The 25,050-nt window shown below is 44.4% G+C and overlaps 1 protein-coding gene across 1 annotated transcript; it reads right to left on the bottom strand.

Moving 5' to 3' along the window:
* Positions 1–10,078: 10,078 nt before the first annotated feature.
* Positions 10,079–22,993, bottom strand: DUSP5 (dual specificity phosphatase 5). Its single transcript, XM_028730318.2, has 4 exons — positions 22,291–22,993; positions 16,451–16,593; positions 14,701–14,920; positions 10,079–12,662 (listed from the first exon to the last, which is right to left on the bottom strand). The coding sequence occupies exons 1-4, from the start codon at positions 22,721–22,723 to the stop codon at positions 12,235–12,237; spliced, it is 1,224 nt and encodes a 407-aa protein (XP_028586151.2). The 5' UTR covers positions 22,724–22,993; the 3' UTR covers positions 10,079–12,234.
* Between the last annotated feature and the right edge of the window lie 2,057 nt (positions 22,994–25,050).

Here is a 25,050-nt window from a genome sequence, read left to right as displayed (position 1 = left end):
CCCCACCCTGTTCCTGTCTGCCCAGAGATGTACAGTAGCAGTGAAAGGCAGTAACTCCTCCAGCGTCTCAGAGTGAATCAGTCACAGTGAGGTGCTGCTGACAAGTGTTTGACAAGCCTTTGTGGTGAGGAAATCTGGAGGAGGAGGAGGAGGAGGAGGAGGAGGAGGAAGCGAAAGAAGAGGAGAGTTTAAATATGTGCAAGTACAAGCCTCAGATCCCATACTTTAAACACAGGGTGCTGGGATTTATTTATTTTATTTTTCTCCCACATGCCAGCTCATCGTCATTGATTCATACACCAGAGTGTCTGGCTTTCAGAAGCAGCTGTAAACTAAGGAAGTTTCTGTCTCTCTGCTCAATGGTTAGCACTGACTTCTGAAATGAAGAGAATATGCTTCTATGATGATATTATGGAATGACAACCTACATCCTTACAAACAAGAGGTTCCTCCAGCTCTGTTGTTCCTTTGGGTTTCTTGGTTGTTTCTACATCTCTGAAAACTAGAGAAACTTCTGACGGCTGAGTTTCCTCAAGTTCTGCATGCAGCAGACCTCAGGAAAAATAAGTGGGATACAAGTGTAGCAAGGGAGGGACATTGCTACAGGTACTGCTTCCGACAGTAGACAGCCATGCAGATGTTGTTTGTTCTTTGCCAGGCTGTACTACCAACACAGATTACAGGAAGCTGCTGTATGGTCAGTCAGACGATTGGTCTACGTAGTTTAGTAATGTATAAGTCAGAATAGCCAATATGATACATTCCCCTCCAACAATGGCGGACCTTGATGCCTCAGATTTCAGTGGCGCCCTATGAGACACCAAAATACAATGCCTCTTGTATTCCGTTGGATGTCATAGTTGTGGCAGCCCCTGCAGGACCCCAGAAGCTCCGTGCCCAGTGCAACCACATCAAGTGTGCTCTTCTAGATCTGCCTTTGCCTCCAGATGTTGCTGGAGTCCAACTCCCATCAGCCACAGCCAGCATGGCCAATGGTCAACAATGATGGGAGCTTTAGTCCATTATTATTAAGAAGAAGAAGAAGAAGAGTTTGGATTTAATATCCCGCTTTATCACTACCCGAAGGAGTCTCAAAGCGGCTAACATTCTCCTTTCCCTTCCTCCACCACAACAAACACTCTGTGAGGTGAGTGGGGCTGAGAGACTTCAAAGAACTGTGACTAGCCGAAGGTCACCCAGCAGCTGCGTGTGGAGGAGCGGGGATGCGAACCTGGTTCCCCAGATTATGAGTCTACTGCTCTTAACCACTACACCACACTGGCTCTCATTTGGAGGGTACTATATTGGCCTTCTCTGTTCTAAAGTGCCTGAAATGATTCTCCAGGCTTACAGACAGGCTTATTTTCCACCCCTGACCAGAAATGCCAGAGACTCATCCAGAGTCCTTTTGCATTCAAAGCACAAGTGTTCTTGCTTCTGAAAGGTCAACAAGAAATGAGCCTTCTACTCTTTATTATGTAAACATAATGTGTGACAAATAGTAATATTGTAGTTCAGTCTAACCAGTAGATGTGCCATCTGAATCTTCTTCCTTACTCTGTTAATGTTGTTTAGTTGTTTAGTCGTGTCCAACTCTTCATGACCCCATGGACCAGAGCATGCCAGGCACTCCTGTCTTCCACTGCCTCCTGGAGTTTCGTCAAATTCATGTTGGTCACTTCTATAACACCGTCAAACCATCTCATCCTCTGTCGTCCCCTTCTCCTTGTACCCTCAATCTTTCCCAACATCAGGGTCTTTTCCAGGGAGTCTTCTCTTCTCATGAGGTGGCCAAAGCATTTGAGCCTCAGCTTCAGAATCTGCCCTTCCAGTGAGCACTCAGGGCTGATTTCCTTCAGAATGGATAGGTTTGATCTTTTTGCAGTCCATGGGATTCTCAAAAGTCTCCTCCAGCACCACAATTCAAAAGCATCAATTCTCCAGTGATCAGCCTTCTTTGTTAATACATTGCAGTAAATTAACGGTCCTACTCAACATGAATTTATTCATATTCCTACTTGTCCTCTAACTCAGTTATACTGTATACAAAATGCACGAAACCCCTAATCAAAATGAGTTTAATACAATTCAGAAAAACATACGGTAGTTTCTCTCTACTCCACCTTCTTGCCTCTTCTCTACTCCCCTTCCCAACATTGCAATAGTCTTCACAATGACATGCTATTTTCCTGCACAGAATTGCATATCCAAACTTCAGTTTTTAAAGTTTTCAGTTATCTTAATGTACCTTCTTGTAGCCATTCAGTGTAACGATGTGAAAAAAACCACCTCTTTTTTTATCATGTTGCTGGGTAATATCCAATGTTACGGCTCATCCGTACCTGTACTGTGCCTGGAAAGCATCGGTTCAAGGCGTTTTCTGCTTATCTGGTGCTTTTTAGGCATGGGTCCAAGCAGTTATCTGTTTACCCCGCCACTTTCCCCAGGAAAACCGGTTCTTTACTGCTGGATCAGAGCAAATGCCAACCCACGGAAAACCCCATTGATGTTTGTTCCCATTCAAGAGTAAAGAGTGTGTTTTTTCCCTGGAGGACGAACATAAGTGTGGACAAGCCCCAAGTCCTATTTTGAGTAGACTTATCTCCATTGCTTTTAATGGGTCTACTCAGAGCTTGACTTAGTTGGTTATCTTCCAAAGTCTGCATCTACTAAATCGTTTAAATAAATGAGGTTGCATCATAAATGTATCGTTTCCTTTTATTTTATATTAAGGCTTGTGGCCCCAGCTGTTCCATGTTTAAAATATCAGTCTGGAGTTTTCAGGAAAGTAAATTTCTTGCTTTTGTTATTGCAGAATAATACAGAGCTTTAAAATGTGGTAAGGCACACCAAAAATCCATTAAAGTGATCCATTATCATTATTGCATTACCTCCAGATATTTTAAGCTAGCCTTGTCTTTTTAAGAGAGAGCTGACTCATCAACTTTATGTCATTGGAGCCAGCAATATCAAAACCTGTTTTGTGCATGTTCTGTCTCTCTAAGCCTGTCCTGTATCTCTAAGGAATTGCCAGACCTTATGGTCCATTTTATGATTTCCAGTCAAGCTAGGGCATTACAGTCTGAGAGCATTCTGCTTACCACCCACACCAGTCCAGTAACAGCTTTGTATCTTGAGAAAGTATGCTTAAGACTGCAGCCCTAGCCCCACTTACTAGGTAGTAAGCCTCACTGAATTAAACGTGCTTGAGTAGACATGGTTAAGACTGCAACCTATCTACTTACCTAAGATATGTCAGGTATCCTAAAATATAGAAAATGTTTTCTGAAAATTATTTTCAGATTGATATTCTGGATGCTAGAAGTGCGAGCTGAAACAAGTCTGGGCTGTCAAGGGGATCACATCTATTTATTCTGGCTTACTTTAGGACCTCCCCTCCACGTTCCAATTAGTGCTTTGGAAACATGCTTGTGTTTTCTGTTAGCGCAATGTACATTAGTAAGACACATTTCTTTTCTCTTTACTGAAGGTCTTATATGGTACGGGGACTGGAAAACGTTTGACAAACGTTGAAAACTGAGTGTTTTTCCAGAAATATTGTGTCCTTAAATATTATAAAAGCCAGAAAACACCAGTCTGACCTTCATTCTGAAATATATTATCCTTATTGTATAGTCTAATCTATTTGCCTGTATAGTCTAATCTGTATTGTATAGTCTAATCTATGGTGTCATTTGTGACTTAATGGGCACATGAACCACACACTTATGGCTAATCTAATACTAAGGCTGCACAATTAAAGTGAAGCTAGCTTTCACAGGAAACATATCCCCCCACTTAAAAAAAAAAAATCAATACTTTTTGCAGTAAAGAAAGTGACAGGAAAATACACAGAAATGTCTGGGATATCAGTTGCTTGATGCAATGTCTACAAAGTCCATGCAGACAAAGCTCTGTGGATGAGAGCTCCATAAACATAAGAAGAGGCCTTTTGGATGAGGTCAAGCATGCTGTTCTCACAATAGGCTGCCCATGAGAGGCTGGCAAGCGGGACCTGAGCACAACAGCAATCTCCCCACCTATGATTCCCAGTGACTGGTCTTCAGAGGCATACTGCCTCTGGTATGCAAGCAGCTGGATTCTACAGGCTGCTGTTATGACTCATACTCCTCAGTTGGCCTGAATGCCCCAAAGGGTTCTCTTCCTGAGCATAGCCTCACCTGGGAGGAAACCATTAAAGCCCTCTTAGCTCATACGGAGGTGAAGAGACCTCCCTAATTAGGGTCATCTAATCCTTTGCGATTCAAAGGTTTCTCTAAACTGCTCCACAACACTCTTACTCATCTGAATCAGTCAGTGCAGGGTGATCATTAGGTGTACCAGGAAACAAAGCTTTCTTCTCTGTATGCAATTGTAACTAAGTCGAGCTTGCTTTGTGCAAAATTGTGTTTAAGTTATGCCACAGCACTGGGGAGGCTGGAACTTCTTTCTATACTACAAAGGCTGAACATTCTTCCACTGCCTTGGCCAAGACAATAGCCCTGTCAGGGCGCAAATCACAGACCCTCCAAGTGTCCCTATTTTCCAGGGATGTCCCTAATTTAGAGAAGCCATCCCAGTTTCTTACTTGATCCCAAAATGTCCCACATTTTCTTAGGATGTCCCTATTTTCTTTGGATAAATGTTGGAGAGTGTGGAGTTATCTGACCCCTGGGCCGTCTGAAGGCAATCCTGTATGGGGAAGGTTTTTTTTTTTAATGTTACTGTTTTATTATGTTCTGTTTTATTATGTTATTTACTGTTTTATTATGTTTTTATATATGTTGGAAGCTGCCTAGAGTGGCTGGGGCAACCCAGTAAGGAGTGGGGAGGTAGAAATAGTAAAATTATCGTTATGGAATGGGATGCCCCTATTTTCATTGGAGAAATGTTGGAGGGTATGAAATCATAAAACAGATTTTGAGTGAATCGCAGGTAGATGGCTCCCAGTTCCATCTACCTGAGATTCAAGAGTAGTCAGTGTGGTGCTGCTGCACTACAGCTCCCATCAACCCTGACCACTGGCCGTGCCTCTGTTCTCTCTTCCATTTGGCCAGCCAAATTCTCTTGGGAAACTTGCAAACAAGGCTTGATTGAATTGTTGCCTGACGTTCACTCTTGTACAGAGAGGTATTCCGCTGTTGAACATGGATATTCTATTCCCGAGTTTTGTTACCCTACAAATGCAGTTTCATAACCAGCAACTGTGAATTGACCTGTTTTCTATGAATGCACATAACCCTTTTATATTCCACGTTGCGCATCAAATCCACGTCCAAAGATGTCTCCACAAATCTGTCTCTTTTGCCAGCTGCAAACACATACTGACCACAGGGCTGCAGAAAATCCACGCAAGCCTTATAAATAAAGACCCATGCATTCCTTGCCCCACCCCTGTAGTCAGTCTATGTGCTGGTACCCTTCGCTTTGAGGTCCTTGTTTTACTGCATCTATGTTAGGAACCTTTTCCTGAGCATTTTAATATTGGATAGAAATAGATTGAGAGCACATGATGCAGGAGGGGAGGGGAGAGCAGGAGACATGAATGGTGACCTGTACAGTGATGGTGACTCCACATAAGAAGAAGCTCCGAAGGAGAATGTTCTGCCTCAATAAGTGTCTTGTGCTTCTCTTGCTTTATCTGCTTGCGTTCATGAATGTATTCTTGCTCTCTCTTCCAGGCCCCTCATGCTCCACCGCTTCCTCTCTTGCCTCCCTTGATTTTCCCAGCCTGAGGCAGGAATTTCTATAAGAGTGGATTGTTCTCTTCTTTTTCTTGGGGAGGGGGGGTGTCCCTCACAGGAAGAGGAGGAAGAAGTGGGCTGGAAGACAAAGAAGAATGGGGTGAAGTTGCTTGAAGTGGGAAATTTGGCAGTAGCGCCCTGCAAGGAAGGTTCACAGACATTTCCCATTTGTCTTGGTGACCTAAAAAAAAAAAGGCATAAACAGAATCCCATGAGCCATACACTTTCTTCAGAGCTTCCTGTTCCTTCCTTAAGGTCTCTCTCTCTCCCCACACTTCTCCCCCTGCTGCCCCTCCTCTCCACTTTTTCAAGCCACTTCTCCAAGTCATCTCAGGCAAATGCCCAAAGAACAAAAAGCAAAGCCAGTGTTCTTCCCAGCTGTTGGGAGCAATCAGAACTGTCAGAGGCCCACTTTATGACTGCCATAGCAGGCAGAACAAAACATCTTCTGTCTTTCCTCTTCCCTAGGAGTGCCCCCCTGATCAATTCTCCGAAGCATATCCCTCTGCATCCACCCTGCTGAAGGCCAGAAAACCAGCTGCTCTTCACAGCTGGATTTAGCAAGCTGAACCGTGTCAACTCTTTAGTGTTCAGTAGCACAGACATTTTTTTCCGCCCACCTGGGGCCTGACATTGTTTACTTAGCTGCAGAGTGGCTGACAATGTGCTCTGCATAGACTATTAAGCCATTGTAGAAAGTGTGTTGACTGGTACCTTTTGATTTCAAGTACATGACATTTTACAGAGGGTAGGGAAGAAGAATCAGCCAACAATTTGCAGCCAACATTGCAGGTTTACACCATAAAGAACTTGGAGTCAGTATGAATTGAATGGATAATGCGCACACAAGCTAGCCGGGGGTGCACATCTGTCTGGCATTGTGGAAAATGTGCACCTATTGAGAGGGTGAGTGGGGAATTGTGTACTTTGTCTACTCCATCTGCATAACCTCAAGTCATAATTTGAGGATGTGTTACATAACTTGCCGGCACATGTCACAGTTTGTAAGTGGAGAATGTACCTATTGACCAGGCAATGCGTTAAATCATGGGTAGGCGAACTTAGGCCCGGGGGCCAGATCCGGCCCAATCACCTTCTATTAGTGCTTAAATATATCAGAATCCAGCAGATGGAAACCTGGATGTGATGACAAAGATGGCACTGCAAAACAGAAGTACAGGTTCAGATTTTGTCATTCACCTGTTTTCCAGGTCCCTTCCTCTTCCCCAGCACCCCCACTGATGCAATTCAAACTCCTCCTTTTATTTGGGTTTTGAAGTAATGTGGATTTAGGATTTATTTATTCTCTTCTTCTTTTTTGCAAGTATGATACAATAAAATACAGAACACTAGATGGGGATATGAAACTATAAGAAAAGAAACACACACACACTTATTTAATTTATGAAAAGTTCTATGGATCTTTTACACTGGGGTCTGCAATGTAAGGTAGCTGCCTATTTTTAAGATTTCCTTCCCAATTCCTGTGGTATAGACAGACATGTTCCTATAGACATAATACTAAGATTTATTTTCTTTTTCAAAATGAGTTGTGGGATTAATAGAACATTATATTATTTACAAGAAACTGCCTGCCTGGGCCAGCCTTATCATCGTCCTCCACGAATGCAGCTTTGGCACTCAGCAACCTGCTGCTACTCTTTGAGAAGAGCCTTTGAAGATAAAATTGCTCTTCTCCATGGAGACCTTGATGTTGCTCTGACTGCAAATCCAGCTGAGGTATCCAGTGGTATATCCAATCCTCATATTTGGCATCAGTTGATCCACTCTGATGATGCGGACAAGGTACTTGTAGGAATGAGGCTGACCAGGTTCCATCCAGACCATTGCCCTTCTTGGCTGATTGCTAGAGGGGTGTGTGTTTATTGGATGGGTCCAAGGTGTGGTGAATCCATCTCTATATAGGGGAGTGGTGCCTGCTGCCTTTAAGGAGACAATAGTATTACCATCCTGGAAATGTCCACCCTGGATTCAATAGTTTTAGACAACTATCATCCTGTCATTAATACCCACTTTTTGAGCAACATAACTGAGACAGTTGTGGCAGCACAACTGAAAGTATTGTTGGAGGCTATTGATTATCTAGACCAGGTGTGATGAACCTTTGGCCCTCCAGATGTTGCTGAACTGCAGCTCCCATCAGACCCAGCAAACATAGCCAATGGCCAGGGATGATGTGAGTTGTAATTCAACAACATCTGGAAAACCAAGAGTTTCCCAATGCTGATCTAGACCCATTTCAGTCAAGGTTCTGATCTGATGGTTTCGTCCATCATGGTGGATGACCTTTCTCAAGAGAGGGATAGATGGAGCATGGCTGTGTAATTCTGATGCAATCTCTCAGTAGTTTTTTTTTATACCACTGGGCACTGTCTCTTTTTGGACTGACTCTGCAAGATAAAAATTGCAAGCAGTGTTCTTCAGCGATTCTCTTCCTACCTGCAGGGTTGGTTTCAGGGAGTAGCATTAGAGGACTGCCTATTGGCACCACCATAACTATGCTTTGTGGGTCCCCAATCTTGCCCCTGTACCGTTTAACTCTATGAAGCTGTTGGGTCTCAGCATTAGTATGCTGATGACATCCGGTTCTGTTTCTCTGTGACATATGAATCAGGTGAGGTTGTCCAAGCCCAGAGCCAGTGTCTGTAAAATTCAATATAGTTTTTGTGAAGCGCCCACACAGTTTGCACATATATCAGGCTGCAGACAAGGGAGGAAAATGCATCATTGCTGGTAATGGAAAATGGAATTTCTCTCCTAATCTTAATACACTCTATGAATAGCAGAGCAGCTCTGTTTGCAAGCTGGAAAAGCCAGAGCAAAATGGCCTCATCATTTTGATACAGATAGAAAACAAAATGGGATGCTGCAATTGCAATCCCCCGTTACTTGTGTGCCCTCATTTGATTCACTCAGATGACTCAACCCCACCTCCTCAGCTATATTCATAGTCCTCATTTGGAAAATTTAATTTACTCATGTCTCAGAGCAAGCTGGCGATGTGATAGAGCACAAATGTCAAGAGAACTGAAATGCGTGAGGCTGGTGGTAATGCCACCCAAATTCCTACTTCCCCATATTCATGGCAAATGCCTTTTCTTGCAACAGTAAGAATGAGGTGGCATCACTTTTCATCATCAATGCATAAAAGAAGGGGCGTAAGAAAGGAAAACTGATGAACCTAATTCATCCTTGGTGCAACTGTATTCTTTATCTTTCTGTTACAGCATAATGTGAACCAGACACACCAAATCTTGATTTCAGCAATAATTGCAACAGGTAGTCTTAAGCAAGCTGTTACTTCTTGATCTCAGTCCCATCTCTGCAAAACAAAAATAATATTCATAGCTTACAGGATGGTTGCATGGTTGAGTATTTGTGAAATGCTTTGAACACCCCAGATCAGGGGTTGCCAAGCTTTTTTGGGTTAGTGGGCACATCTGAAATTTTGAGAAACATCACCTACATCAGCCACTGCCATGCTCAATCGCAGAGATGGAAGAGTGCATATCCAGTCTTGTGGGCATGTTTAAAAGGGCATGTTCAATATAGGAGAGGCCGAGCCTGTGCAAACAGAAACTGAGCAGGAAGAGTAAGCAGTCTATTTGTGCATTGTGGGTTTTTGAGGGGTATTAACCAGGGACCTTTCACAAAGACCATAGGATGTACTGGCAGACTGGGTGACACCTGCCCTAGATCACTGTGGCCTAAACTAAAACATATACAGTACATATGTTTGACTAGCATACCTAATTCTGTGTTGGATTTAGACCTACATAAATGATTAGTAGTATTATGTCAGGGAACTAGCACATACAGTTGTACCTTGGTTCTCAAACAGAATGTGTTCCAGGAGTCCGTTCGACTCCTGGAACCATTCGAAAACCAGGGCACGGCTTCCGATTGGCTGCAGGAGCATCCTGCAGCCAATCGGAAGCCACACTGGATGTTCGGCTTCCAAAAAATGTTCAAAAACTGGAACACTCACTTCTGGGTTTCAATTGTTTGGGAGCAGATTTGTTTGGGAGCCAAGACGTTTGAGATCCAAGGTTCAACTGTACTTAAAATGCCAAGGCCCAATATAATGTAAGAAATGCAGTGTTCTATACATGAGGGTCCTGCTTTATGAACACTTGCTCTGCAAATATTCAGTTACCCAAACATGAGGCATTCGTACCCAAATGTCACTTAATACACACTGCAGATTCAGATAGCATTTAGTTTTCCATTCTATGAATTGCATCTTGAACCTTGCAGATAATATTTTCACATGTTGTCTGACTTGGTGCATATAATCCACGGAACAAATTCTGTTATTTTTTTACGTTTTTATTTTCTTTTTTTTAAAAAAAATTCTCATATTCACATTCACAAGTTTTCCAGGCAGTTATTGCCATTTCTCACATTTAGAAAAAAATGTGACTGAACAAAGCAACAGCAGCACATTGAGCCACCTGTAGACATACAAGCTAGACACACAGATCCCCTGGAAAAAAGGACCCCAGTTGGCTTGGAAATAATGTTATTCCACAGCCAGAAATGTGTTATGGAAGAGATCAATCAATACAGGGAAAAGCAAGCCACATGACGTTCAACAAGACCACGTAATATATAAATGGATAACACTTCAATGGGGAGATGCATTGTTTGCAAGCTGCCCCCTTCCAACTTTTTCTTAAAATCTTAAAATACAGTAAATCTAATTGCAATGAAAAGAGAAAAAGAAATTTTCATTGGATAAGCATTAAAAAAAATTCAAGCATTCCTTTACATAACCAACTGCTGTAGAACTGCCTGCTCTTTTAAAATTCCTTCTTTGCTGCTCTTTAGTGAGTGCATACTGTTAGAAGAGGAGGCAGTCATCTCTCAACAGAGGTCCAAGTCTGGAGTGGGGAGACAATATGGCCTGTGAACAACCTGTGCAGCTCCACCCATTTATTTTTTGCAGCCTGTTAGCTCAGCAGTATGTCCTACACATGGCCGTTACTGAACTGCAACTGAACCAGTCTGCTTTGGCCATTTGCATCAAGCCAAAATAAAGCTGTAGAACACAGGTTCTGCATTGCAGAACCCTACTTGAACTTTCAACCACGGGATTTCAGGAAGATTAGCCAGTGTGGAAAATGTGTAGCCTTCCTGATGTTGTGGGACTATCAACGTTCATCACCTCTGATTTGGCCATGCTGTCTGAAGCTCATGCCAATGCAGATGTCCAACAACACCTGGAAGGTCAGCAATTCACCCCCCCCCCGAGTAACAGTACATCTGTGCACACCATCAGCCTGAATTTGACTATACTTCACTCAAAGGGTAGGTGCAACATGGCCACTATATGCCAGCCGCACACAGTTCTAGTGGTACCATTTGGGAATATGTGTTGCTACATCCAGTTACAGAGTTGGTAGGGTTCTACTATAGTGTTCAGGGCTGAAATAGAACATAGCAGGTGTTCCCAGTGTAACAAGGGAAACCTCTTGTGTTTTGATAGGACCATGGCGTTTTAAGAATGAAACATCCCCTGGAAATAAGGCATCTCTGGAAACACAAGCTGGATTCAACTGGATGAGAAAGAGTGGAACCCCTATGATGTTGCAGCCTTGGGACGTGCACAAGTTCCTCTTGGCAAGACTACCTCGTTTTGTTATCCAGACTAGAAACTGACAAGCACCCAAGGCCTCTGGGGAAGGATAAACCTGACCCCAGTCGTACAGCAGTAAGCAATGGTCATTGGATGTGGGAAGAAAGAAGTCTTCTGCTCCTACCTTCTAACCCACTTGCAGCCTATGGTGTAGTACATATTAAAAACACACACAACAGGAAAAAGCAAACATTCAAGTTTCTGCCATCACCGAAATGTCAGTGTTTGCTTCTTTTGTAAATTGTGCTTTTCATTACAGCTCTGCTTTCCTGACACAGCTGTTTATTGCTTACACTTTTAAAACAAGGCTATAATTAAAAGAGAGGGAGGGAGACAGCAACGGAGAAGCAATCAGACCAGACTGACTTTATGCGGCGTTCTCTCTACCCCAGCGTAGTCTGGAAGTATAGTAGTGGGTGCACAAACAGTCCAGAATTTATTCTAAAAAACCCTTAAACAGTGCACAACTTTTATTTTTAAAAAAACATTCCTTCTTTTGAAAGCCTGATCTAGCCAGTGTCCATACACTTATGTTCAGCCATAACGAAGGGCATCTACTTCTGGGAAGAGGAAGAATTATCTTCAAAGCACAAGCCTAGGACAATTTGAGCTACAGCAGGAGTTGGCTAGACTCAGCACAAGTTAACAACCTGAAATGGCATAGCTACCCCCCAAACTTAAATGCACTGAACAAAGACTCCATCTCAATGTAAAATGACTTTTCCCCCTTCCAGGTATAGACAGCCCCTCAAGTGTCCAGTTCCAGGTGAAATTCATGAGGTCCTCTGTATTGCATGTAGGTGAAATGTATCATTTTACTCTCTACCAGGCTCATGGGACTGTATTGTCTCTTGTTCCCAGGAGGGTCCAGCAGGATGAAGATGCAGCAATATTTAGCTGGTGGACAGGTGAGTGAATGGGCACGGAATTCAAAACTGAGGTAGGAAAAGCAAAACAGGAGCCTTCGAAGCTTTTGCCCAAAGCCAGCTCTTCGGTGAAGAAAGACACAGCATCCCTTTTGCAAGAGGCAACAGGAGGGCTGGGAGTCGAGGACAATATTTCTGACTCATACTGTAGCAGCTGGCCCATGAAGCCAAAGTTTGGTGAGATCAGACTCCTACGTTGCTTGATGTAATCAAAAGCCTCCTCCAGGCGGAACTTTCTCATTTTCATCAGATATGCCATACAGATAGTGGGAGAGCGGGAAATTCCAGCTTCACAATGCACCAAGATCTTACCCCCTGCCCGTCTGGTGCAATCTAAAGAAAAAGAAGAACAGAAGAGGGTGGTGATGATGCATTGAATATGTTAGCTGTCACTATAAGTGGATGCCCACAATGGCAGCATAACATTCTGCAAACAATTGTCCTAAAGAGGTAGTGGGCTGACAGAAGGTGTTCCACAAATGGAATTAATGTCAGAATGCCAGAGAAGAAATTTCCACTTTATTCACCAACACCGGCTGAAGCATTTAACGCATTTGTTCAAATGACAAAACTTAATAGCTATAGGGTAGATTAATCACACTTGGATAAAGTTAAGAGGTTTGCCTTCCCCTCATCTAGCCGAACTATGGCAACAGATGTGTAATAAGGCAAATACTACAATGCCACAAAAGAACTGAATTCACAGTTTGGTTCTTTTCGAAAGCAGCACAGACCTTGCGGCAAAAGGTGCGGGCTTGCTGCATGTTCCCTCCCATCTGATGAGGAGATGTGCCTATTTTCCCATTGGGTAAGAGCATGAAATGTACTGCTTCTGTCCCCACCTTTTGTGGGCCTTTTTGGTAGACACTCAGCATGCATTTCGAGCAGGGATGTAAAGTCCCTGGGTTCCTGGGGTTTCTACCACAAAATGCACAATAAAGTAGCCTAACATCTCTAATTATAACCCTTGATAAGTGGCACTTGGATTTAAGTCAGGCTATAAATGGCTGAGGCAGAACCACCATTTTACGCAATGGGAGGCCCCCAAGTTACTCACACAATTCAATTATTGTTATAAGATTAAAAGGAAAATTCTGAAAATAAGCTTCTTGTGCAAAACGTGTTGATTAAAAATAGAACTGGCCCTGTTTGGCTGGCGTGAGAAATATATTACCCACATTTCATCTTACTGCATTCTGCTCTGGGGGGTCACATCCTCAAAGGCATGCCGTAATAATTGAAGTATCCATCTATCTTAACATTCCTTGAATCCTCAAACTTCTCATCTTCAATATGGAGTTACTGTTTCATATATTTTAACATAATCATTATTTTAATGCTTGTTAATGCAATAATGTGTCCTAAACTGCTTCCTGCTACCAAGCTTAGGGTACAGTACTGTATTAACAGACATTAAAATAATAGTACTTGCACTAAATGTAAAGCACTTAACATTTTCAGTAATTCTCACAACAACACTCTAAGGTAGGTCAGCTTTGTTAAACCCATACAGAGACAGTGGCTAGCTTTAGGAACAAAATTTGAACCAAGGACTCCCTGATTTACGGCTCAGGTAGATTGGAAAAAGCTGTTGTTTCTCCTTTTAAAAAATGGACAAAAAAGCAAGGTCTCTGTAGAACCATGCCTACAGGTTTGTGCAGCTTTTTCTTAAGCAACGGACGTAGTTACACTGCTTGTGGCACACTGGCAGACATAGTCATTTCTATCATTTAGTAATCCTGCCCTCTCTACGTATCTCAAATGGCCCTGGGTCAGAGGTCAGCACCCCAGACTCTTCTTTTCCAGTCATGCACATTAAATACTCCTTCCCTTGTCACAGAGAACACCTTGCTTCACCACCCGTCCCCACTATGCAGCCTCACTTACAGTACGCTTGCATGTTTGCCGGCTGAGAGATGCATCTAGCCCACAGAGGCCTATGCCACAGTAGTTTTTCTGTAGTTTATACCTCACCTTTCCTCAGTTAGCTCAAGGCGGGTTGCAAAATGAGTTTAACACAGTGAAATCATTTTCTTCTTCTTCTTTTTTTAAAAGCCTCCCCCCTTATATATATGGGGCTACTGGTCAGGGATGATAGGAATTGTAGTCCAAAAACAAAGTTTCGGAAACCCTGCTCTACAGCCATTTATCACCCAAAGCTTCCCTGTAATGAAATATTTTAACCACCCTACAGAAGCGGCAGGAAGGAGATGCACCTCCTGGTAAGTGAGAGAGCTGCGAAGCCTGATCACAGGCTCTGGAAGGGCTTTTTCCTTAGCCCCAACAAAATGTATATCAGGACATGCGGTTTGGTCTCTGATGGCGGCCTCCATAGAGGTCACTATTAACTTCAATAGAGAAATACACCTACCAATAAATTCTATTGCTTCCTGGAAGTGTGAGCTGATGTCTGCTGTGTGATTGTCCTCCACCGGAATCCATTTATAGCAGTATTGATCCGTAAAGGGCTCGGAGCTCTTCCTGGAGACGTTCAGGAGTGCTGTAATGTTCAGATTGGCTAGGGACTCGCACTTGGAAGCATGGTAGGCACTGCCAAGGTACAGGAAAGGAAGGATCTCCACTGGGCCACCCTGGAAGACAAGGAACCGCATATAATTATAGGCTCTCGTTTGCTGTTTTTTCTTCCACACACAGAGAGACGCAGTAGAACACAGACAGCAGGGGCTGAGCTTTGGACAATTTTAGGGTGTTTTCCAGACATCACTGAGATCAGAGCTGTAGCACCCAGACAGGAAGTACTTTGCAAGAGGTGCAGTTCCTGCTGTGGGGGTAGAATTACTGTTGTGGTCTTGGCACAATGATAGCTTTGCCAGCCCTGCTACTTCCATACTGGCAGGGACTGCCCCTTAAGACCTGTGGGTTGTGAGCAATGCAAAGACTCTGATAGGGAGTCCTGGTCAACCACTTATCCACCCATATAGGCTAATATGGTAGCTTACCAGCAAACCACTGTAACAGAACACTCCTTACGAAAAATCAGCGGATTTGGTTTTTCTCATTCACATTTGCCATGTGTGGTATCATGAGCAATTTCACTCGTGGGTTTCCTTATGCCTTCCCCCCCCCCCCCCATGAAGCACACACCAAAAGGATTTTTACTTGTCCATTCCGTCACCATGATGAAAAAAATGCAGGGGCAAGTTTTTTTCCACAGAATCATACTAAAAATGTAGACACAAAGCCTGTTCAGTGTCTCTTGACGGAGCCTGGTAGGCATGATGTACTTTAACCAGAAGCTTCAAAGGTATCTTGACAATGCTATGCACTGTGTGCATTTGTTTTAAAGTTCAAATTGAAAGAAAAACATGAACGCATTACTGGGCTTAGCATGACACTCTTTTCATGCGTGCCTAATTAATAATTGCAGGATGGCAGCTGGCATGTGCCTCCTCTGACTTCAAGCTGTCTTAGCCTCCCAAACCAGAATCAGCATGGGGCCCTCAGCCCTGCCACGTCAGAAACACAACACTCTTCCCTGCTGCTCTCAGCCACTCAAGTCTTCTCCCCCTTTGTGAATAGAAGGCGATAAACAAGAAAAGAAGCTACATGCTAGAAAACGTCAAAGCATTATATTTAGTGCCCAGAAAACCAAGCCAAGACACCATTCATATTTCATAAGGTGTCAGAAAACCTCTTTTTAATATATCACCTTTGGGAATAATAAATCCCCACTCAGCTTGAAAGGTTGCTGGGTGAACCCTTGGCAATATGCAGTCTCTCAGGCTAAACTACCTTACAGGACTGTTGTGAGGGAGTGAAGCATGTATAGCTCCTTGGGGTAAAGGTGAGAGCAGGAAGGTGTCACTATACAGTTCTTAAGAGTTAGAAACTCTTTACATATTAGGGAAGAAGAAGGGGGGGGGATAGGTGGCTTTGACGGCATCTATCTCTCTTCATTTTAAGGCCACTTGTCTTCAAAAGTGCATCACACTCAGACTTCTTATTTGAAACATGACAAACATGCACGCCGAGTCCTTTTGTCATATTGCCAGACATGAATAAAAGAGTGAACTAGTCAGCTACGAACAGGATGATGACAGGAAGAGCCCCCGAGGAGCCAGAGCGTGGGTGGGATTAGTCATATCTTCCCCTCAACACACCTGATCGTATGCTGGTTTGTGGTGGATGCACGGCTTCTCGTAGAGGCTGCTGGTGCTTCTCTCCGTTTCAGGTCTCTCTTGGGGTATGGGTTTTACATCTATGCAAAACTCAGGATACTGCAAATAAAAGGTTTCGTAGCCTCCTGAGGAGAAAGAAGCAAACAAAGAAATGTCAATTAATAGGGTTCAGAAGTGTGTGTCTGGGGGGGGGGAATAGTTTCAACTGTTCCTGATCGTCAATTAATTTGAGGCTGTGATAGTTCTCACTGCATGATGAACATTTTATAAATAAGTGGGGAAGTTTTTCCTACCACAGCTGAACAGGGCTCAAAATTAGCAGGGCACCAGGCGCTTTGTGCCTGAAGATTCTCCATTTGCGAGCATCTCCAAAAGTCTGGGTGCCATTTTTTGCACTTGGCTGACCCTCAAGGATTACTGAAATGTATGTGCTTTGAAGCCTCAAACTTTATGTTAAGGAGTTTAACAATAAAGATACAGCGTTTTGAAAACTGAGGTGTGGTACCAATATTTTTAATGTAAATACCAAATTAAACATGTACTGTATTAACAATTTCTGCTAAAAATGTGATACAGTGGTACCTCAGGTTACATACGCTTCAGGTTACATATGCTTCAGGTTACAGACTCCGCTAACCCAGAAATAGAACAGAAATCGGCCTCCCACAGCATGGCAGCAGCAGGAGGCCCCATTAGCTAAAGTGGTGCTTCAGGTTAAGAACAGTTTCAGGTTAAGTACGGACCTCCGGAACGAATTAAGTACTTAACCTGAGGTACCACTGTACAGTGGTACCTCAGGATGCGAACAGGATCTGTTCCGGAGCCTTGTTTGCATCCCGAACAGAACGTAAGACGCGACAGTGCGTCTGCGCGAGCGGAGTTTCGCTGCTTCCGCGCATGATGTCATTTTGACCGTCTGCGCATGCGCAAGCGGCGAAACCCAGAAGTAATGTGCTCAACCTGAAGCGTATTTATCTCGAGGTATGACTGTATGAACAATGTGTCACTTAAGTGTTGCTGACATACACCCCCACCCATGGCGACTAGACATTCTGTTTCGGCGCCCACAACCCAGATCCCAGGAGCTATTTGGCTCCTAGTTTTTCTAACCCATTTTCTAACACTGCAGCTAAATAACCACAATCAAAAGAAAAACAGTATGGCAATTAAAGGTTAGTGATAGAGATTGTGATTCTTTGCCAGCAGAAATCAGCTGACTCTGTTTCAAAGATTAAGGCTAACACCAACAATTCTCCATTTACTTCTGAGACATTTATTATCATACAGCTTCATGTTTGCATCCATTTGAGGAAGGGCAAGTTCCGAGAGGCTGTTCTGTACTGATTAATAACTTCCATTCTGTTGTGTTATGGTAAATGAAATGGATCCATTAAGAGCCATAAAACTTAATTAAATCCTATGATGGGCTCAGACAACAAAACAGACCCAGATGAGTGCTTTGGGTTTTTTTACTGTGAGATAAATTAGTTATGTTCTCTGCACAATTAGTGAAAATGAGCGTATCTGTTAAGCTCAGACCTTGGATGAAACTGTGAAGCATGCAAATCAACTACACCTTGAGCAAACCTCTGCTTTCAAACACAAGTTATACTACATGGATTTATATGTCTTTTGTTCAGGTCTCTGAAAGGATATGTTTACTTGGGAAACAAAACCCATAACTTGTTTCAGTGAGTAACTGTCATGGAAAGTGCTGCACTACACTGCTACATCTTCTCAAAGATAAATTGCAGCAATGGATAAATTGACGTTCTGAAACTCTACCTAAGGAATCACACCTAGGATCTTAAAGGCCAGCATTTTAAACCCCTCTCTCTTAAGATTTCTATCCTGCTACATATTCTATGCCATGGGTAGGCATACTAAGGCCCGGGGGCCGTATCCGGCCCAATCATCTTCTAAATCAGAATCATGAGTAGAATGTGTCCTTTTATTTAAAATGCACCTCTGGGTTATTTGTGGGGCCTGCCTGGTGTTTTTACATGAGTAGAATCTGTGCTTTTATTTAAAATGCATCTTGGGGTTATTTGTGGTGCATAGGAATTCATTCATCCCCCCCCCTCCAAATATAGTCTGGCCCCCACAATGTCTGAGGGACAGTGGACAAGCCCCCTGCTGAAAGTTTGCTGACCCCTGTAATCTATGTCCTTGAGTAGCTGCGTGCTGAAACATTCTTAGCAGGATATTGACAGTGAGGAAATACAGAACTAAGGAACCAGTCCAAAGTCAGTGGAAGTGTGGGCTTCAGTAAATTGCATGGAGCCTCTTTTACAGATTCATTTAATCCAGCCAGAACGCAGAAGCTTAATTATCCTGCATTTAAAATTCCAGTTTACCCTTGTTAAAAGCTACTAGCTGAGCCTAACAAAACAGTAACAGAGAATGTGTCCCCCTATCAACTAAAGCTCTGAATATTTTTTTTAAAAAGAGATTACATTGATCTATCACATATTTGCTGAATGAAAAAAAATTCTCCTTATCACTCAGCAGAATGGGAGAAGACACAACTATTCTGGAGCAACAGCTCATTTCAGAGTACTGTGGTCACCTGAACAGGGCTCTGTATGGGTTTTCAAGAAGGCCGTGAAAACTGTTATTGTTAGAAGCCAGGTTTTCTCCTCGACCTCGTTCTGAAATATAATGCTATTTCATTCCACATCCTCTTTCTATAACTCCTGACAGTTTATTTATAGGGATTTTATATGGTGAGCTTTCCTCAATTTTATGCCCATGGATTCACAAACCAAGGGAACCAGCCAAATGGATTTATCTTGGGTGGCTGGTGCCTTTGCTCAGGAGGCTAATAGAAAACCAGGAGCCTTTGGGGATCAGGAGATTTGCAGGCAGTTCTTAAAGTGAGTCACCTTTTCAAGTCCTCCAGTTCTTTCTCTCACAAACACAGGCACACACTTCTGCTCCCCCACTGGCTGAACTCTGTTGCTATTATTTCTGCTAATGCTACATTACTCATCTTGTGAGAGGGATAGGCTTCATTTTCACCACCAATGATTAAAATCCTATGCATAGCAAAGTGGCAGAAGAATCCAGCATTATTTTTATTGACATTTACAGCTGCAACCTCTCTCATGAAAAATGACTGCTTATTTTATAGGTGGGGGAAAGAGCCCACACTAGACCCTTTGAGGATGCCCCCTGCCCAAGGCTGACAATTTAAACGATAAAGCCTATCACAAATTTAAACATTGCCGCATATGAAATACAATGAATTAACGAGGGCTGGAAGTTTATATAAAAAAAGGGGTGCTGCTGAAAAGGATTGTGTCATTCCGCAGTAAAAACAATTCCCTGAAGAGCGAGGCTGCGTTTATGGTGGCTGACAAGAGTTCTGACTCACACCTTTATCTCACTAGGACTGCCTAAGTCCAACCCCAATTGGAAAACTTCATTCCATTCAACCATGAATTTTCTCTCTCATGTCACAGTTCAGACAAAACCCTTGGGATAAACCCCGGGACTCTTCTGTTACTTCATAGTGAACATTCAAACGGAACTAAAAATATAGAAAGAGTCTCAAGAGCTTGTGACTCACACAGAATTCGCCAATTTAGCCAGCTTCTGGAAGATGGAAACCTGTGGCAACAACAGAGCGTTCTATTTAAGGATGTGCAACTTAAGATTGCATTCAGACTACAGGCTCGCTTTTCAAAAAGATAGTTTCCTACTGTGGCAGCACACTCTTAAATGCTCTTCATTTTCGTTTTATAAAATCACTTGCTATCGGCAGGCATTCAGAATTCTGGGCACCGTCGTTCCCAGCAACCCTTTTAACCAGCTACTGTGCCCATAATTCTTTGGGGAGGGGGGAGAATATGCTTTAAAGGTATGGGGTCTACATAGATGGCCTAGAATAAAAGCGAGCTCTTTAAATGTGGATTGGAAGAATTCAAAGCAAATAGCCGCACAGAATTTGCCATACCAGCATGCCTAAGGACTGGATGGCAGGAAGTTTTTGTGGAGGACGGGACTTTGATATGATTGGCGTCCAGAAGAATTTAATGTTGTGCTAAAGTGCTGTAGGCAAAGCCACTGAATAACCCAAAGCTGAACCAAGTTGTGAACACTGTCTAAAAATAAAAAAAGGTTTCTTATCTTGCAATATGTAGGGGAGGGGGGTGAAGAGAGCTGCAGCCAAGCTTCAGGGTGGCAATAAGGAGCTTTGGAAGGGAACGTATTAGCAGCTTCACCTCATGAAGTTTGTGGTGCAAAGGTCACTCCTTGAAAGAAAGCGGTACCACTACCACATTCCTCTGCCCCACACCCGCTTAGCTCCATAGATAGGGCCACAAGACTTCCACAATCTTTCTGTACATCTACGTTCTTTATATATAGGGGTAAGGGCAAATGTGAAGTCCACTTGAATTAGGCACACACTGTATGCAGAAAGTTTGCTTCATGCTCAGTGATTAAAATGGACTTTGCCATTTTCACACAAGGCAGATCGAACCTGCAGGAAGTTTGGATAAAAACATGCAGCACCTTTAACAGGACCAGCTCCCATATTAACTCTCTGTCCTATTCTGCTACATACAAAGAGGCAATTGTTTACTTTCCCCACCCTCACAATTTAGGTGGAAAAGAGGTTGGCATCTATGACCGTTGGCATTTGCATGTCTTGGGAGACACTGGAAGAGTGCACATGGGCATCTATATTTCTTTTTAATTTCGTAATTTAGAGGAAACTGCCCTTTAGAGGGCACTGCTGAGTTTTTACACTGCTGAACTCCTTTTTATTAAAAGAGCAGGGGCATTATTATGTATTATAAACCTTGGTTTCTACCTCCAACCCATCCCGTGTATTAGTATACAGCATTTCCGATAAATTTACTCAAAGATTATACTATTACTGAGCAGTCCAGGAACACTTTAATAGTGTCCAGCATTTTGGAGTTCGGGATACTTGCCCGTGTCCACAGGGGTAATTTATTCTAAAACTCTGAATCCCCCCAATCCCACATTTCTCTTTAGATGGATGTTTGATGTTTTAACCCAGTGCGGATACTGACCGTAATTAGTCACGCAAATTTCCCTTCACTAGACAACTGAACATCATTTCAATGCACCTATTAAATTTTAAGCTGTTTTATTTTCACCACCAGCTGATTTATCTCTTGTCCGTTGATGGGGAAATCTTTGGGGAGAAGGGGGGAGGGAGTCTGGAAAGGGGGAAATACAAACCATTTATCTGTCTATATCCACCTAGCAGCAGCAAGCCTCTAGTCGTGATTCCCTACGCCGTGCGAGTGCCTTGGCAGCACTCTCCAAGACACACGTTGCTTTAGGCGAGGAACCCACGGCCTCTCTCGAGATCTGCAAAAGCTTTGCAGCCCGGCATTCCTTATCCAACATCAGCGCCTCCTCCTCAAACACTAACCGGGGGGGGGGGGTCTCCAGGTTCCTGGCATGGGATGCTGAGGGGACGGGCTGATTCGCGTGAAACTATGATTGCATTCGCGTTAAATTAAGGAAACAGGCGAGGCGAGCCAAGCAGGACCAGACTTCGGTCGGCGGACGTCCTAACCAAAAGCGCGAGGAGGCCGAGCAACAGAAGGCGGCTACACCTCGCTGCCTTCCCGACCGCTCCTCTCTTTCTTACCCCGAGATCTCGCCTTCTAGGGCAGGCAGCGGGCTCCGGCTCCTTAGCCGTCGTGCAGGCGAGGGAAATGACTCGCAGAACTCTTTGGCCGGGAGGAGAGGCTCCCACCAAACTCCGCCACTAAAGCAACCCTCCAAAGCCCCCGCGGCTCCCCGTCCTCGCCTCTCTCCCTCGGGCCGCCCCTCACCTCGCAGGAAGCAGACCCTCGCTCCGGTCTCCGGCAGGCTGGCCAGCAGCGTGTTCAGCACGATCTGCGCCGTGCTCTCCTTCTTCAGCTTCCGCCAGTGCCGGGTGTTTTGATCCAGGACGACCACGGCCGTCAGCAGCCGCCGGGAGGGCACCGCAGCGTCCCCTTCCCTTTCCTCCTCTTCCTCCTCCGGGCAAGCCCCAGGCAGGAGCAGCCGCCCTCGGGCCGCTTCGTCGGGCACCACGAAGTGCAAGGGCACGGGCCGCCCGTGGGCGCGGCGGATCACCACCGAGTTGAGGTTCACGTTGAGCGATCCGCGGAGGCAGGAGGCCGAGTAGGAGAGGTACGGTCTGCAATCCAAGACCAGGCAGCCGGCGGGCTCCTTCCGCAGGAGCTGCTTGAGCTGCCGGGAGTCAAGAGCGGTTACCTTCATCGTCGCCTTCTGCCCCCTATAGTTCCCTTCCCTCGGGGAGGCTCGGGAAAGTAGCGCAGCCAGGCAGCGATTAAGCTAAGCGGGTCTGGAAACAGGCACCCCGCCTTTTTTTGCTTTTAAAACGGAGCCGGAGGGGCTGCCAACCCGCTTCCTTTTAATGCCCCTCCTGGCTGCGGCGCGCCCCTCCCAGCCTTTGCATTTCTTCGCGTAACTCCGGTCAGGGGATTCCGCTTACAAGAAGAGGCAATTTATCTGAATGAAACGCCGGAGCCGCGCGGCGCTGTCCATATAAGGCGACTGACGTCACAGAAACGTTCCCAAGCTGGCACGCCTCTTCTTGCTAAGCCGTGCCCGCTCGTGGAGAGAGAGAAAAAGAGAGAGAGGAGATTCCCTCCCCCAGGAAGAGGGAACGCAGAGGCGATGCTCAGTAAAGCGTTAGTCAGACTTCTTGAAGCAAAGGAAGTTGAAGAACGCCTCAGAAATTCTCTAGTCATCAGAAAGCCCTCCTCACACTCACACTCACTCAATCATCACTTGCTTCCGTCGACTTACTAAGAGAGGGAAGGAAGTGTGATGGTGGCGGTGATGATGGTGGTAGCTGCGGGGAGCAGAGGTGGCAGAGGTGGCTGCTCAAGTTGCAGTGGGCAGGCCCTTAAGCTGCCCAGTGCAGGCCGCAGTTATTAAAATGGCTAAAAGTGGGGATGCAAATGAATGAAAAACAGCCCCTGTTGAATTTCTGTCTGTCACACAGCTGTTAAATGGACAGATTATATATAGGCATGTGCAAAGGGCTTAGCATAGATTTGGGGGAGGGCTGGTTTTAGCACATCTCATCCCACACCTTGGGATGCTGCCATTTTAGCAGGGCAGGTTTCAGAGGCAGCACAGTTTTCTTTGCTCCAGGAGTAGGGTAGATGTGTGGTGGTATGCCTTTCTTAACAGAAACTACATTATTATTATTATTATTAGAAAGTATCCCTTTGAAAACGGGAGTAAGCTCACATAAAGTCCTATGTAGAGTGAAACATTTTATGTGAAAAGGGAAGAAGCAAACCCTCTTAATCACTGTAGTACACAGTTTAGCAATGACTTGAGGATGGTTTTATTACGTACGTGTTGTTTACACATTGCTTCATCCAGGCTTGTAAAGAATGTACCATTTTGACTTCATGCAAACCATACGGACAACTGCTGCCTTGTCATGCACTGATCTCAACTAGTCTTTAGGGCAGACTACTGGAGTTAGGAGGGATGCGGGTGGTGCTGTGGGTTAAACCACAGAGCCTAGGACTTGCCGATCAGAAGGTCGGCGGTTTGAATCCCTGCGACAGGGTGAGCTCCTGTTGTTCGGTCCCTGCTTCTGCCAACCTAGCAGTTCGAAAGCACATCAAAGTGCAAGTAGATAAATAGGTACAGCTCCAGCGGGAAGGTAAATGGCGTTTCCGTGCGCTGCTCTGGTTCGCCAGAAGCGGCTTAGTCATGCTGGCCACATGACCCGGAAGCTGTCTGCGGACAAACGCCGGCTCCCTCGGCCAATAAAGCGAGATGAGCGCTGCAACCCCAGAGTCGGTCAAGACTGACCTAATGGTCAGGGCTCCCTTTACCTTTACCTTTTTACCGGAGTTAGGAGACCAGGATGACCATGTTAGGTGGAAGGCACCTGTGTATTTTAAAATCCTTTGATTATCCCTTGGCAGTCTTCTCCCACTTCTCTTAATATGGATTACCACCATTCACAAGTTCTGCCTTCCTCAACTGAAAAGTCACCATGCACCTTTCCAATTAGTACAGGAAAACATATTCCCTCACTGGCCTGCCTATTCCTGGTGCTGGCCTGCCAGCAGACTCAGATGTAATACAGAGCGTAGCCATACTTCTCTGAATTACCTGCCCACCCATCCTTGTATCCAAGGCAAAAATTTAGTCAGTTTCACTTCTGCAAGTCAAACTCACCGTAATTTTCCCAGCTCTGTCCCCAACAGTATTTTTGTGAGAAAGAGAAGCCTTTAAGCATCTGTAACAATGACCTCTATGGACAACTTCATGAGAAGGAAGAGCGGGGGTAAGTTTCCTGACATTCCTCAGGCATCCTGTGTGTGTGTGTGTGTGTGTGGGTTTTCCATATGTGTTTGGTTGGCCACTAGTTGATGAGAACAAGAGGCTAGATTAGACAGACCTTTGGTGTGATCCAGCAGGGCTGTTCCTATGCTCTTATGAAAAAATCAAAACTCTACTGTTCATTCCAGTGTATGGCTTTTTAAACAAAACACCTTAGAAAGGTGAGACAGCTAAGGGATAGGTTTCCAGTTTCACAGACATGGTAATAG

Source organism: Podarcis muralis, chromosome 6, assembly GCF_964188315.1.
Source record: "Podarcis muralis chromosome 6, rPodMur119.hap1.1, whole genome shotgun sequence".
Taxonomy (NCBI): Eukaryota; Metazoa; Chordata; class Lepidosauria; order Squamata; family Lacertidae; genus Podarcis; species Podarcis muralis.
This window is presented reverse-complemented; position numbering and strand designations above follow the sequence as displayed.

Coding starts and splice junctions, on each gene's coding strand:
- DUSP5 (XM_028730318.2), bottom strand. CDS start 22,723: ATGAAGGTAACCGCTCTTGACTCCCGGCAGCTCAAGCAGCTCCTGCGG. Junction 16,594..22,290: donor GAGGGTCTGCTTCCTGCGAG/GTGAGGGGCGGC, acceptor CTTTCTCCTCAG/GAGGCTACGAAACCTTTTAT. Junction 12,663..14,700: donor GGAAGCAATAGAATTTATTG/GTAGGTGTATTT, acceptor CTTTTTCTTTAG/ATTGCACCAGACGGGCAGGG.